Here is a 16,126-nt window from a genome sequence, read left to right as displayed (position 1 = left end):
AATATCAGAAAGCCGTGTAAAAACATCAGAAAGCCGTGTAAAAATATTTAATACTAATGTAATCTTGATACTCCGAGTGCAGATTAGGTAAAATCTCAATTTATCTCAGAACGTTGAAATCCTATAGTCTTGTACCTGCTATGTTCTCATATCAAACACCAGAGAGCCTTTCTGAACCAGAAAAGTGACCCTTCAACCTGTCTTATAATTTTCCTGTCCCTCCAAAAGGTAACACCTTATCCCCAACCTTAAGCCATTTCCTGATAGAGTTTGGGGAGCATGATAGCTCATTACAGCTACTTCACATGAACGATGAGGAAGAATCTTGCTTTGGTTATGGTGCAAGGTCCTGACTGGTTTGGCCTTTGCCAGCCCTTCATTTTTCAAAGCCTCTTTGGAATGTACCTTTTTCTGGTTTTATTAAAGAATACTGAGGCTGTGGCAGGCAGTTTGGCATCTTGTGTTAACCGATGCCCGACCTACAGTGAAACCAGACTGCCCAGAACAATTTGAAGACCTGTAGAGATACCATGCTGTGTCTCGATTGTAAGTTGGATGTGGAATGGAAATTGCACTGGTTCTAGAAGGATTCTTGATATCACAATAATAGATATGCTAGCCTATAGAAAATAGCATGTCATATATTTATCAAAGGGATTGATGTAATATTTAAAACAAAAATAGCACTCTTGGCCGGGCGCGGTGGCTCACGCCTGTAATCCTAGCACTCTGGGAGGCCGAGGTGGGTGGATCGTTTGAGCTCAGGAGTTCGAGACCAGCCTGAGCAAGAGCGAGACCCCATCTCTACTAAAAATAGAAAGAAATTATATGGACAGCTAAAAACATATATAGAAAAAATTAGCTGGGCATGGTGGCGCATGCCTGTAGTCCCAGCTACTTGGGAGGCTGAGACAGGAGGATTGCTTGAGCTCAGGAGTTTGAGGTTGCTGTGAGCTAGGCTGATGCCACGGCACTCACTCTAGCCTGGGCAACAGAGTGAGACTCTGTCTCAAAAAAAAAAAAAAAAAAAAAAAAATAGCACTCTTTAAAAATATATATATATGCAGTTTTAATTTAATTAGTTGGCTGATTCTCAACTTCTTTCTTAACAAATATGTTTCTCTAGTACAAAACGTGAACAAGAAGTGGCAGAACTGAAGAAGGCTCTTGAGGAAGAAACCAAGAACCATGAGGCTCAAATCCAGGACATGAGACAAAGACATGCAACAGCGCTGGAGGAGCTCTCGGAGCAACTGGAACAGGCCAAAAGGGTGAGGGAAACCCTGCCGTGTGCCCAGGCTGTGGGGGAAGTTGCCATCAGACCGGCTTCCACCCTCCCTGGCCATCCCATTCAGTCATCTGTTGATTAATTCCCAGGCTTTGTAGCACACTGTGGTGGGCTGGTGGGGACCCAGTTGCTCCTAAGGTCGGAGCTGCATTTGAAAGCACACTGCTTACTTAGGACAGCCATGTGCAACTGCATGGTTCCCACATTCATTTCAAATCACATGTTCCTCCCCAATGTCCCCTTTACTAGTGTCATCATCATTCTCCCAATGGCTTAGCCCAAACATCTGGAGTGGTTTTAAAGTCATTCTTCTCTTACCTGCTGCCAGCAAGTGACAAATCCTGTTGATACTCCCTTTCAGGTGCTCCTTAAACATTTGTCTCTCCCTTCTTGTCCCTCCCTTCCTCTGATCTCGTCTCAGCCACCATACACTATTGCCATTCATGCCATTGTTCCCTCTTCCATGTCTCATATGTAGGTTTTCCATCTTGCTGGAACTTAATCTCATGTACCCTCTAACTCACGCCATCTGTCTGTACAGACTGGTCATCTTCCTCATTCCTCCCATAGTGATTCTCTCCTTCATGCCTTTGCTCTTGCTCTGGTTTCTCCATCTTCCCCTACACTGCCTAGCACATGCCACCTTTTAATGTATACAGTGATAGTATTGACAGTTACTGAACATTTGCATTAGTATGTGTCAGTCACTATGCTAAGTACCCACATGGATTGCCTTTCATCTTTGTTACACCTCTATGGCATAGTCTCTGTCGTCTTCATTTATAGGATAAAGAAACTGAGGCCCAGCAGCGTTAGGTAACTAAGCCAGGGTCACACAGCTAGTGAGTGGACAGGCAGAGTGGAGCCAGGCAGTCTGGCACTAGAGCCCCTTGTAACCACCCCGCGACACTCCATCTCATCCCTGCGGTGAGACGTCCCTAAATATCTGCATTTACCATCCAGAGCAGCGTGTGCAGGTGTGTTCCTCACACAGAAATCTTCGCACTCAGAGAACAGACGTTTTTATTCCTTCATTCAACAGATGTTGACTGCCAGTTCCCCGTGTGTCACGCACAATTCTGCAGATACAAAACATGGTGCTTTTTATGGAGGATTGTAAAATGGCTAGTAAATTATTTTTCCCTTCCCTCTCCTAGTTCAAGGCAAACCTGGAGAAGAACAAGCAGGGCCTGGAGACGGATAACAAGGAGCTGGCGTGCGAGGTGAAGGTGCTGCAGCAGGTCAAGGCCGAGTCCGAGCACAAGAGGAAGAAGCTTGATGCGCAGGTCCAGGAGCTGCACGCCAAGGTCTCAGAAGGCGACAGACTGAGGGTGGAGCTGGCCGAGAAAGCATGTAAGCTGCAGGTAAGCCAGGACCCTCCACCTGGGCACATCCTGCCGTAACGTAGCCAGAGTTGACCCATTTTATCCCTCCGTGGCCGTGACAGGCCCGCAGCTAACGTGCCATGAGATGTCTGAAAGTCGCCATCACAAGCAAATACATCAAATCTTAGGTGTCCCTAGTGTATATTACTTTGATGAAGTTAAATAGTATTTATTTTAAGAGTAAGACAGCATGTATTGGCCTTAAACCTAATCAGTTCCACTTTGAATTATGTTTATAGTTCTTTGAATGGTTTTAAGCACAACTTCAGCTTCTCCATTAGTCTAGTAAATAAGAGAATAGGAACAATGAGCAAAAAAATATACCTCATATTGGTGAAGTTTGAGAAAATTGAATTTTTTATACAGTGCTGATTGAAGTATAAATTAGTACAACCTTTTCTAGTTTGGCAATTTTGTATCATGAGCCTTAAAACTAGGAATACCCTTAGATCCAGTAAATCTATGTCTAGTCATTTATCACAGGGAAATAACTAAGGTTGTCGCACAGATTCAGCTTTGAGACTGTTCATCCCAGAAGCATATAAAAGCACGTGCAGCCACCCCTCGGTACCCACAGGGGATTGGTCCCAAGATCTCCTGCGAATACCAAAATCTGCCGACGCACATGTCCCTAATATAAAATGGTGTAATTAGTATTTGCATATATGTACATCTTCCCATATACTTTAAATCATCTCTAGATTACTCATAATACTTAATGCAATATAAATGCTATATAAATAGTTGTTAATACAGTATTATTTGTGGAATAATGACCAAAAGAGTCTATACATGTTCAGTACAGATGAAATTTTCTTTTCTTTTTTTTTTTTTTTCTTTTTTTTGAGACAGAGTCTCGCTTTATTGTCCGGGCTAGAGTGAGTGCCGTGGCATCAGCCTAGCTCACAGCAACCTCAAACTCCTGGGCTCAAGAAATCCTCTTGCCTCAGCTTCCCGAGTAGCTGGGACTACAGGCATGCGCCACCATGCCCGGCTCATTTTTTCTATATATATTTTTAGTTGGCCAGATAATTTCTTTGTATTTTTAGTAGAGACGGGGTCTCGCTCTTGCTCAGGCTGGTGTCGAACTCCTGAGCTCAAACAATCCGCCCACCTCGACCTCCCAGAATGCTAGGATTACAGGCGTGAGCCACCGCACCCGGCCGAAATTTTTTTTTTTTTTTTCCTAAATGTTTTCGATCCATGGTTGGTCGATCCACAGATGTGGACCCCATGGATACGGAGGGCCGACTGTAAATGAAAATACCTCTCAAGTCCAATAATGGACTTGCAGCCAACAAAACGGTATGGCAGAATATTTATTGGTAAGAAAAGATAGACACTACGTACTGCTGCATTGAAGCAACATTACAGAACTGTGTTGTGCCAGAGGCCCGAGACCACCGTACAGCTCGGTGGTTCACTAGGAGAAATAAGGCCTGAGCGTGTAGCCCACGCACAGCACAGGTTTATCCCAGCGGAAAGTGACAAAGTCAAGTTCGCAAAGGCAAAGGGCGCCTGGGGCGAGGGCCTGAGGAGACCAGGCTGGAGCTTCCAGTTTTCCCAGGGGGGTCACACAGGCCGCACTTAATTCCTCTAGCAACAAGACATGACAGTAAAGTGTGAAATGCTGTCTCCCAGGAAGCTCCTTAGAGACCCAGTGCCCAGGGTCTGCTGGGGATGGCCGCGTAGGCCCTCCCTGCCTGGCGCACACCAAAACTCCAGACTCCCAGAAGGAAAGCAGGTGTTCAGCATAAACCCGTGTTTGCACGAGTAGTTGAGGCACCATGAGCCCTTCTTTTTGTTTAGGGAATGGTGGGAGCCCTCCCAAAATCTAAGTTCCCAGACGCCAGCCAAGGGACAGCTTTGCCAGCGGGCCTTTCTAAGGCGAGCAGTCTCAGGCCTGCTCGGTTAACACATGTACTGAAATACTCCGTGTGTGTGTGTGCGCGCGCTCACACATCTGGGAAGATACTCCTAAAAGGGGCGATCTCAGGAATAGCATTATGAAGTCTGCGTACGGGGGGAGATGAGGTGAGCGACGCTTACTGGGCCCCTGTGCTGCACCAGGCGTTTAGGCTCCTGCGTATGTTGTTCCCCGTTTAATCCTCGATCGTCCCATCCGACAGGTGAGGAAACTGAGGCTCAGAGAAGCTAAGGAGCTTGCCTCCTCTGTGGTGACTTACTTGGCAGCTTACAAGGGAATTGAAGGCAGGGGGTCCCTCTTCACTGCAAAGCCCTTCCCCACCACTGTCCCCAAGACTGAAGAAGTGTGAGCTCTCTGAAGGCTGTTGCTAAAAGAGTGAAAATAGAAACGTCATTAGCTTGTGCCACATGTGCCTTTCCCTTGGCTACTACGCCTATAGGACAAATGGGAAACCAGGGTGCCCTGCTGTCCCTTCTGAGTCCCTCGGCTTCTGTAATAATACCTGCTGTCCTCTCAAAAAATTATAAAACATCTTATACCATGAAGATATTTTTGGAAAATATTTTAGACCTATCATTACCAAGGAGGAAAAAGAAGAAAAAATATGACCACATTATTCATGAAATCCGATCATAAGAAATAGCTTAAATATTCATGATGAATTTATAATACCAGATTTTTAAAAGTTTAAAAAACTTCTGACTGAATACCAGAATTGAAACTTATTTGAGTCTCTTTAATGAAGGTTTCAAGTTCTATGAGAATATGAATTACACTTGTCCCCTAAAGCACATGGTGAATGCATCTAAATGTGAAAAAGGATCAAAGTCAAACACCTGCTGGTCTTACAGCCTCTTCACATAGAAGAGCAATCACTCTTTCAAAGGATCAGTGTAATTTTCATCTCTTTGTGATAAAAATAAAACAAGATAGTAATCCATAGTCAGGAGGCCCCCTCCCCCCACACCCCTGTGGGGGCTCTGTCGTCGTCCTCTCCCCATTTGTGCAGTGCGTGGGGACTGCATGGAGGTGTCTGTGGGGGCAGGCAGGTGTTCGTGCCTACGTGTTTGAGCACTGTTTGGAGGCAGTAGACTCGTGGTGGTGAAAGTCGTCCTTAACTCAGTTTTAGGTTCACTCCCCCCGACCCCAAACTCTGCTCTGTTTGTGTTCTGTATAAGAGCTATGGTTCTGAACCCTTCTGTTTGCTTACTGTTGAGTTGAATTTAATCTTTTACTCCTTGCAGAATGAGTTGGATAATGTCTCAACCCTTCTGGAAGAAGCAGAGAAGAAGGGTATTAAATTTGCGAAGGATGCAGCTAGTCTTGAGTCTCAACTACAGGATACGCAGGTATTCCACGGGGAGCAGGGTCTTTATAATAACTAACATTTCTGTGATGTGTAAGTTGGTGAAATATGCTAGTCCCAGAATTATCTTCTGTCTCACCTCTTATCACACCTCCTGGGCTGCGGTTTACCCAGGCAGTGGTCCTATTGTGCACCATGTCTTCCTGGCCATTCTAATAAGATTGTTTTATTATGGTTGAAATTTCATGCTGACCTAAGAGAAACGTTCCATTTTATTAAAGGGTAGATGAAAGCTTGCTCATCATACTGTTAAGATGTATATTGAATCATCTGTTCTGGATCTTTTCAAGTCAGTTACAAGTTAGTTGAAAATAATACGGCCCTTTTTTTCTTGGAGTTTTGCATCTTTTATTAAATTTACAAGCATTTATGAGTTCTATTTACCTGGTTCTGGGCTAGGTGCTGGGAATATGGGGTGAAATTCTCAGACAAGCAGAAAGTGGAATAATTAGGTAGTTGGGGCAAGTTCAGTATAACTGGGACAGTTGCTGTGACAAGGAACATCATCCTGGTTAGTAAGACTACAGGAGGTGAGGCCAGATCACAGAACTGCATCAGCATGTGCCTCTGAGATTTTCAAATCTGAAAGTAACAGGAAAGACATGTTTGCACTTACAGTGTAGAAAAGTTAATCTAGCAGAAAGTATAAGGACAAATAATAAAGTGCCCGAGATGGGAGGTGATCCTGGTGAGAAGTGGGGTGAAGAGGAAGGGATTCTAGAAGTGCCTGAGGAGACACAGGGATGTGGGGACACAGGGAGGGAGGCCACGGCCTGGGCCCCTGGGGGACGCTGCTGCTATTAGTCCAGGCCAAGCTTGAAGCAGTACTTGTGTTAAGAGCTTTGATAAAGTTACCACGTGTGTTTTTAAGTCATCTCTGTTTATTAGTGTCACTGGGTATTTCTCATACACCGTGGCTCTTTCATTTTTATAAACATGAATATTTTAATAGAGGTGTTTTTGTTTTGGCGATAAACATAACTTAAGTATTGACCTTTTAAAAAAATAAACAGGAGCTTCTTCAGGAGGAGACACGCCAAAAGCTGAACCTGAGCAGCCGGATCCGGCAGCTGGAAGAGGAGAAGAACAGCCTGCAGGAGCAGCAGGAGGAGGAGGAGGAGGCCAGGAAGAACCTGGAAAAGCAAGTGCTGGCCCTGCAGTCCCAGGTGCGTGTGTCCCCCTTAGGAAGCTGTGGTGGCCTAGATGTGTGTATTTAGCAGCTAATGTCCCTGCTATGCTGGGCTGTTTCAACTCCATTTGGGACAGTTAATTAGGTTGTACTAAATTAAGCCCGTTCAGTGTTTTTTCTTTGACCCAACCCAATGCTGATACGCTATGCTGGCTCTAATGTTGGGAGCCTTTGGAATAAAGACATAGGACTGTGTCAGCCGTGTAAGGTTACAGTCCAGTCATCATCTTATACACTCACTATTAGCTAAGAAATTAAGTTACAGTCTATAGATTCATTTGTTTTAAAATCATATAATATTGAAATATAGTATTTTTTTCTTAGCACAAAATATTGAAAACAAACTTTTTCTTTCTTCTTCAAATGTAAAAACCAATTGAGTTCCTTAATGTTGATCTTTTTGTTTTTCCTTGCACAAACGTAGTTGGCCGATACCAAGAAGAAAGTAGATGATGACTTGGGCACAATTGAAAGTTTGGAAGAAGCCAAGAAGAAGCTCCTCAAAGACGTGGAGGCGCTGAGCCAGCGCCTAGAGGAGAAGGCGCTGGCTTACGACAAGCTGGAGAAGACCAAGAACCGCCTGCAGCAGGAGCTCGACGACCTGACGGTGGATCTGGATCACCAGCGACAGATCGTCTCCAACTTGGAGAAGAAGCAGAAGAAGTTCGATCAGGTGGTGCATCTGGGTCGGCTCTCCCAAGCCCAAACCTGTGCCACACGTCATTTCCTCCTGGCAGAGCTCTCGATTTTGTTGTTTGGGTTTAAAATAATCTTTTCTTATTTAAAGACAACTAAAAATGATACAGGCCAGGTGCGGTGGCTCATGCCTATAATCCCAGCACTCTGGGAGGTCTAGGCGGGAGGATCACTTAAGGCTCGGAGTTCAAGACCAGCCTGGGCAACATAGCGAGACTCTGTCTCTATAAAAAAATTTTAAAATTAGCCAGGTGTGGCATGTGCCTATAGTCCTCCCTACTCAGGAGCCTGAGGCAGAAGGGTCACTTAGCCCAGGAGTTTGGGGTTATAGTGAGCTATGATTATATCACTACACTCCAGCCTAGGCAACAGAATAAGACCTCATCTCTTTAAAAAAAAAAAAAAAGTGATATATATTTATATCAAAATTGGAAAAAGAAAAGCAAAAAAAGGAAATACGAAAACACCCATAATATAGTAGTAGCATTCTTAGCAATAAGTCCGACAGGTAGTGAGAGAGAAGAGTTTATGCGGCTGTTCTTACTGTTGCTAATACTCCCTCATGCCATTCTGCGTAGCTGTTAGCAGAAGAGAAGAACATCTCTGCTCGCTATGCAGAAGAGCGAGACCGCGCTGAAGCAGAGGCCAGAGAGAAAGAAACCAAAGCCCTGTCCCTGTCCCGGGCCCTCGAGGAAGCCCTGGAGGCCAAGGAGGAGTTTGAGAGGCAGAACAAGCAGCTCCGAACAGACATGGAAGACCTGATGAGCTCCAAAGACGACGTGGGGAAGAACGTAAGTGGCCAGTGGGCCCCACGTTTCGGCACAGTTCGGTATCCCTGGGGCTTGCTTGGGGCCTTCAAAAAGGGAGCAGGCGACTCCTTAGTGCCTGAGGACCTGGGATTGCACAGCCCACAGCAGAGCAGTGTGGGAGTGTCTTGGCCTGCGTATGAGCAGGGGATTGAAGTCTTCTGGGCCCCGCTGTCGGGTTTTCTGCAGTCCTTTCTCTGTTGCCAGACTTGGGGTTCTGGCAGCAGCCCTGGCAAGTGGTCAAGGTGTCCCAACCTGCATCCTGGCAGGGGTCTTTCAACAAAAGGGGTTCATTGTTCTGCAGTCACAAGTAAGACACCAGATCCCCACAGTCTCCAGCACAGAACAGGGACCCAGAGTGGAGGAGGTGGGAACTGCGGCTCTCTCCGGCCTGGCTCTTCCCAGTGAGGCCCCGTTGTTTTCTGTGAAGCCTTCAGTTGTTTGGGGGCTTATTCACAGTTTGGAATTTCTATGGCATTTTTCTCTTTCCATTGCACATATCTTCCCCAAGAGCTGCAGTGATTTTTATTTACCTTACGTCCCTCCCTAGCATGTGATGTGTTGAGGATAGCAAAACGGACCAGGCCTGGCATCCAGAGATGAGGTTCTAGGCCCGGCTCTTCCTGCAGCTCCCATCCTGACCATGGGAAGCTGCTTAAACTTTTTAAGCCTAAGTTTCCTCATCTGTCAGATAGACATTATGCTCACCCAATTTCATGAAGCTACTGCACCTGCTCTGAATAGTATAAAGTCCACTCTAAAGGTAAGATCTCATTTTCATGGGATACGCCATCCAGCCACATCATAAGTGAGGCAAGACTGTGCTACCTTCTTGCTGGGTCTCAACCTGGTGCCCAGGGACCAGCCCCGTGGACAAGAAGAGGCCACTGAACGTGGAAATGACCATGATTACCGTAAAGGCGGAAAGAACTCTGCAGTTGATTCCAATTCCTTACTACCCGATCCATATTAGTTTTCCCAAGAGTTAACACTCACGTGCTCATCCCATAAACATATCTTTTGTGCCTACTGAGGACCAGACACTGCTTAGAAATGGCCCTCCTCCTGCCGTAAGTCTTCCTCTGCCCACCCTGTGAGAACTGACACGGTTCTGGGCCCAGAGGGCATCCCAGCGGCCCCTCGGCGCACCTGCAGAGGCTGTCGTGAGGGTCAGATGGGACAGGATGTAGGAGCACTTGGCACGGTGTTCGGCACAGAGAGCTAGGTCAGTGTTTGTCCAGAGAAAGAGAATCCTCCTTTTAGTTTACCTGCTTCTGGGGCTCAACCCACCCCAGTATTCTGAAGTTTCCACATGTACATTTTCAACACGAATGATCTTTTCTACAGCAGAAGAGGTGTCTGTCATGCCTGTTCCACACGGACAGCAGGCAGGGGACAGATAGGTTCCCCTGACGTTGTTCTTAGTGCTGCAGTAGTAAGTTGCATACTCTGAAATGAGGACCAGCAGCAGCCTTGCTGTGTGTGCGTGTGTCCGGAGGCTGGCCTGGGTAGCTCCAGGGGCCAGCGCGCCGTGAGGGGGCCTATAAAACAGGAAGACTGCTGGCCTTAACTTGTGCCTCTGCCAAGGGTCAACTCCTTCCTGATGCTTCCGGTGGTTTAGGTTCATGAACTCGAAAAGTCCAAACGGGCCCTAGAGCAGCAAGTGGAGGAAATGAGGACCCAGCTGGAGGAGCTGGAGGACGAGCTGCAGGCCACGGAAGATGCCAAGCTGCGGCTGGAGGTGAACATGCAGGCCATGAAGGCCCAGTTCGAGAGGGACCTGCAAACGAGGGACGAGCAGAACGAAGAGAAGAAGCGGCTGCTGATTAAACAGGTAGGTCAAGGGAAGCGTGGCCTCCAGAGCAAGGTTTGCGGTTCTCAGCCCAGTCCTGGGGCAACAGCTAGTTCATTCATGTTAGAACGCACTGGCTGGAGTAAAAGTAATTTATTTGGTCATTTGAGAATTTTATTCTTTAATTTTATTGTAATGGATTTAGATTCTCTACTTCTCAGACAGTGTCATTGCTGCTTTCAAGCCAGGGTGCTTATCAGTCGAAAAGCCCTCGGTGGAATCTCGAGGGAGTGCGTGGTTAGGGTCCCGTTCTGTCCCCGAGCGCGGTAAGGAAAGACGCGGTGCTCACCAGGCGAGGTGACTCGGCAGGTACCTCTGGTTCTGAATCCTGATTAAGTCACTCTTCTAAAGAAAAGAAGCAGATATTTAAATTTTTTATTTTAAAAAGTTGCTAGCCATATGTGATTTGTATATGTTTCTGAATGTATATTAAACACTTTTCTGAACATATGTTAAACCTCTAATCTAAAACTTTAAAAACTCGATATTTTGACAGTCCCTTAGAGTTCATGGTAATAAGTCCTGGATTTGGAATATATTTAATTTTGCTTTATTTTGATATTTTCATTCCACAAATGTTTATTCTGTTGGCTATTTATTGCTGGATAACAAATTACCCCAAACTTAGTGGCTTGAAACAATCATGATGTCACAGTTTCTGTGGGCCAGGAATTGGTTCTGGTGCAGGTGGGACCTCAGTCAGGTGTCAGCAGGAGGCCTCACCCCATGGGCTTCTGCAAAGCCTGCTTGGGTGTCCTGGAGGTGACTTCCCCAAGAGTGAGAGATCCTAAAGAACAAGCAAGCGAGGAGGAAGCTTCTGGGCCTTTTATGACCTAGTCTCCCAAGTCGCACCCGGTCGCTTTCTTTTTATTCCATTCACTGGAAGTGAGTCACCAAGTCCAGCCCACACTGGAGGGGCTCTCACTCTCAAAGGTGGAGTATCAAACAATTTGTAGACATATTTTAAAACCACCACATTTACAAATATGCAAGTGGGTATACGTAAGGAGCCTCTTGTTACCCTTCAGGTCAGACCCAGGTCTCCGCAGGGTAGAGCAAGGGGACGATGGCAGCTCTGCGTTATGTGGGAGCAGCTGCCCCGCTCCTCCCCCACCCGGACCCCCTGCAAAAGCAGGAGCAACACAGGTCTTGCTTCGCACCTTTGGAGAGGACCGGTTGAGCCACCCCTCATCCCAGGCCGCTTTGCTTCCTGGCATCACCCCAGAATACTTCCCTTCCCGGGAGGGTGCTGTTCTGTTCGTGGGGGGCACAGCACCTGGAAGGTAGGAGCGCTCCTTGCCTGTCTGTGAGCCCCAGTGCCAGCGCGCTGCCCGGGGCACAGCAGCCCTCCATAAGTACTTCCCAAGCGAATGGGTGAAGCACGACAGGTGGGAAGGCCTCGTCAGGTGTAGACAGACTGGTGAGCTCGCAAGCTGATAAAGTTAGAGGGGAACAGCTTTGTGTCTGGACCTCCCCACCGGTGACTGAAGCATCAGGATTCTGATTGAAAGACGAGAGCGCCTTTCTCAGCATCCCCCACGCAGTGGCGTGACCAGCAGTAGTGCCCCATCCCTGTGGTACACTAGGAAAACGGTCCCCGAGCCAGTGGGTGACTGCAGGGTGTGTCTGCCTCAGTCTCCAGCCCACGTTTGTCTCATTTTCTTTGTCCTCACTCTCCCGTATCTACTCGAAAGCCGGCCTCCATGTTGTCACTCCATCGCCCGGCTTCCATGGCTTCCCGGCTTCCATGGCCTCCCGTTCCTGCTGAGCGGACGGCGGTTTCTCCGGGCTCTGAAGCCTGCAGCCTGGCCACGCCTCACCTCCTCGCGGCTCTAGGAGGTCGTGTCCACTCTGTCCTCTGGGCCTCTCCCCAGGGCTCCACGCCCCCCTGCGTCTGTCGCAGCCCTTTACCTATCAAGTTGTTACCTCGTCGTCTCAGGTCTTTGCGTCACCTAGGCTATGAGCCCGAGTCAGAGCCTCTGCCTTCTTACGTGCCCTCGGAGCAGTCAGTGGGCATGGTTTGTACCAGGTGTTGTTTAAAGATCCTTTTGAACAAAATTCAACCACTGTGGTTTTCTGTTAATAACTGCTCTGTAACCGGAGCACCTCTGGAGTAACAGAAGGTTCCGCTCGCCAGAGCCCTCAAACAGTGACGGGCTGCCTGTTCTCTGTGCACGGACACTTGGATGTGACCAGGCATAACCCGCTGCCGCCCATCAGGTGCGGGAGCTGGAGGCAGAGCTGGAGGACGAGCGGAAGCAGCGGGCACTTGCTGTGGCTTCAAAGAAGAAGATGGAGATAGACCTGAAGGATCTCGAAGCTCAAATCGAGGCTGCGAACAAAGCTAGGGATGAAGTGATCAAGCAGCTCCGCAAACTCCAGGTACGTGCAGCCATCAAAGCCCCTGGGCAGTGTCCTGGGGCCCTACTGAGATGCAGCACTAGGGACCCGGGAGGCTCTTACAGAGTCAAACTGTGGAGCTGGGGAGGAAAGTGCTTTGTAGTGTCCAGCCTGTCACTTGCCACCGAGCTCCCTGCTGACCCAGCGCCACTCCAGGGTACACAATGCAGCCGTCACCCGTGGCTGTGGGTTGGGGTGGCAGGCCATCGAGATGGCACGTGTGCGTCTGCTGTGACTGCAGGATATGCTTGAGCCCACTTAGTGAGACAGAGCTGGGGTGGAGTCACCATGTGGATCATCCTTGCTGAACACGCTCTTGTGGCCCTGAGCGGCCTCTGGCAATGCCCAACTCGACACCCACCTGCCTCTCCTGGAGAGGAAGGTTCTGTGACTTGGCTCCGTTAGTGCCGTGAGCGTTAGTGATCTTTTCAGTCTGTCTCGCTACCCTGATGACATACCAGTTTTCACTACCACAATCAAAAAGTGATCTCTGTAGTAGTTCACAGTGTGGGTGCGTGGAATGGGCCCTCACGTGTACTGCTGATGGACACATAAATGGGCACTTCTGGGTGGAATATGTCAATTGTGACAAAAACTTTAGAAAATCTCCGTTCTTTTGACCTTGGTGATTCCACATATTGAAATTTATTCTGTTTTGTTGAAGATTTTTGCACCTGTATTTATAAGGGATATTGGTCTGTAGTTGTCTTGTGATATCTTTATCATTTCCATATTTATAATGAATGTATTTTATTTTTATAATCTGGAAAAAGCATCATAGGTTTAAAAACTAAGAGTGTAAACTACACTAAATCCTTATTTAATCTTAGGCTCAGATGAAGGATTACCAACGTGAATTAGAAGAAGCTCGTGCATCCCGAGATGAGATTTTTGCACAATCCAAAGAGAGTGAAAAGAAATTGAAGAGTCTGGAAGCAGAAATCCTTCAGTTGCAGGAGGTTTGTTTGTTTACTTATTCATCCATTTGTTCAATAACTGTTTGCCCTAAATTTCTCCAAGATCAGCTAGATATATCTGTAGCCTTAGTGTAGGATTTTTTTTTTTAAATCACCATTTCATTGCTTCAGTTCAGCAAACAGAAAGTGATCCCACTTTGACACTTGCTCGTGTATATTCCTCTACCTGGCTAAAGGCGAAGGAGCAGATTTTTAACTTTTCAAGCCACCTTCCAGGCTTGGTGCCCTGTTTGAGAAAAAGGAGTGACACTTACTGTTTATTTGGTGTTGGTAAGTTTTAGGGTCATTTAACTCTAACCTTGGCGATACAACATTGCCTTGTTTTATACAGAAGCACTATTCGTGCAATACTTAAGAGAAGTTTGTTTCATTAAATTCCCCTTCTTTCATTTATTTATTTTGCAAGTTTTCGTGGGAAAAGGACTGATGAAGTGTTGCATATAGTATGGATCATATCAGTGCAAGGCACACTTGAGTATATACCTTTCTGTATAGATGAAGGATGATCAGAATGTATTCATTGCATTCAAACCTGGAAAGATAATAGCTTAGGTGAAACACTGGTATCAGTTAATATGAAAAAACTCCCGACACAAACACCTAGAGATGTTAGGTAAAATAGTACCAGAGCGGAGCTGAGCTTGCAGGAGAGAAAGGGAGCTCCTGGCTGTCGGGAACGCAGAAGGCACCGAAACCCAAGCCTGCAGGCGCCGAGATCCCCCAGAGCCAGCTTCAGGTTTGATTCCTCTCGGTTTTCTGTCCTATTGTTTCTTGCTCTTGCCTTTATTTCTTTGGAGGTTTTTTTTCTTTTTCTGACTTCTTGGGTTGGATACTTAGCACGTCAACTTTCACACTTCTTGTCTAACATGTTCATAAAAGACTAAATTCCCATCTAAGTTCTGTTTTCACTGTATCCCACAAACTTTGATATGGAGTGATTTCATTGCCATTTAGTTCTGATTTATCTGATTTCTATTATTTCTATCTTTTTTATCCATGAATCATTTAAAAATATGATTGAAATTTCTAAATGTATGGCTTTTTTTTTGTAGTTGATTGCTAGTTTTATCACATTGTGGTCAGAGAATGTTGAGAACAGCCCTAGGGCCTAGAACATGATCAGTTTTTATAAATGTTCCGTGTGTGCTTAAAAAGAACATGTATTCACTGACGAAGTAGAATGTTTAGGCTCTGTGTATCCATCATGGGGTTGAACAATGATAGCCCCAAATGCTCATTTCCCCAAGGGTGGGGCTCTTGGTGCCAGCCTCCTAGGGAGCTCCTGGGCCATCACCTGGGCGTCCAAGCAGCACTCCTTGCAACCAGAGCTCTCAGCCTTTTCCAAAAGGTGAAAGTGTTCTGAAAGCACAGAGAGCCAGCGGATAGGGGCACAGTGAGTGTCTCGAGGGCCAAGAGGACTGAACAGCAGAGGCCAGATGGCAGAGCTGTCTGCACGCAGCAGCCCTGCGGTTAGGCCCGCCGCATTCTGCCTGCTGCCCTCGCATCCTGGACCACCTGCCTCGTGTGCGAGGACCCTGTGCTAGAATTGGGCCTTTGGGAGGCCCTACGTCCTGTGCACTCACACGAGAGGCAGGTGCACGTGCCAGAGCAGTCAGATAAGCCCCTGTGCAGTCCTGCTCCTCCGACATCTTCAAGATGTGCTCTTGCCAAATGCAGCATCTTTTGGAAGGGGCAGCTGGTGGGAAGAGCCATCCCTGGACAAAGAGTTGGAACTCTTGACTTGCTGCTAACCAACCTTGGGACTTTGGGCCAGTCTCTCCATCCACGTGGGCCCCAGTTCCCTCATTTATAAAATAAATGCACCCTTGACTCCTTTCTGTGGCAATTGTCTTTCCAAGGAAATTGGTGGACAAGCAGCCATCGGGCAGTTCTACCTTCCATGCCCAGGGCTGTCCCCATTGCCCTGCCCAGTCCTGTGGCACGACAGTGGCCTGACTGCCGGGGCCCCATCCCCTTCGAGAAGGAGGCCTTGCTCACTGCAGAGGCCCAGCTCCCCAAACACCTCAGCCTGTGCGATCAAGCCCCGCAGGAGCTGCGATGCTTGTTACACTGCACAGCTGCCGTGATACTCACTGACCTGTCCAGCTTGCGTATTTGATCTCCAAACTATATGCAAACAATACTTCAAGATCGTAAGTTGGGGCCGGGCATGGTGGCTCATGCCTGTAATCCTGGCACTCTGGGAGGCCGAGGCGGGCAGATCGTTTGAGCTCAGGAGT

General features: G+C 47.2%; 1 protein-coding gene across 4 annotated transcripts in view; it reads left to right on the top strand.

Moving 5' to 3' along the window:
* Positions 1-16,126, top strand: part of MYH10 (myosin heavy chain 10) — a 135,007-nt gene that overhangs the window by 111,256 nt on the left and 7,625 nt on the right. For all 4 annotated transcript variants that reach the window (XM_069482048.1, XM_069482050.1, XM_069482049.1 and 1 more), the window contains 9 exons: positions 1,127-1,271; positions 2,446-2,652; positions 5,845-5,949; positions 6,980-7,132; positions 7,580-7,828; positions 8,430-8,642; positions 10,279-10,491; positions 12,730-12,891; positions 13,740-13,868. In XM_069482048.1, the coding sequence (XP_069338149.1) occupies positions 1,127-1,271; positions 2,446-2,652; positions 5,845-5,949; positions 6,980-7,132; positions 7,580-7,828; positions 8,430-8,642; positions 10,279-10,491; positions 12,730-12,891; positions 13,740-13,868 (1,576 nt within the window). The remainder of the gene's footprint in view (positions 1-1,126; positions 1,272-2,445; positions 2,653-5,844; positions 5,950-6,979; positions 7,133-7,579; positions 7,829-8,429; positions 8,643-10,278; positions 10,492-12,729; positions 12,892-13,739; positions 13,869-16,126) is intronic.

Source organism: Eulemur rufifrons, chromosome 9 (assembly GCF_041146395.1).
Source record: "Eulemur rufifrons isolate Redbay chromosome 9, OSU_ERuf_1, whole genome shotgun sequence".
Classification (NCBI taxonomy): Eukaryota; Metazoa; Chordata; class Mammalia; order Primates; family Lemuridae; genus Eulemur; species Eulemur rufifrons.
The sequence above is the reverse complement of the archived record's forward strand: the minus strand, read 5'-3'. Positions and strand labels throughout refer to the sequence as shown.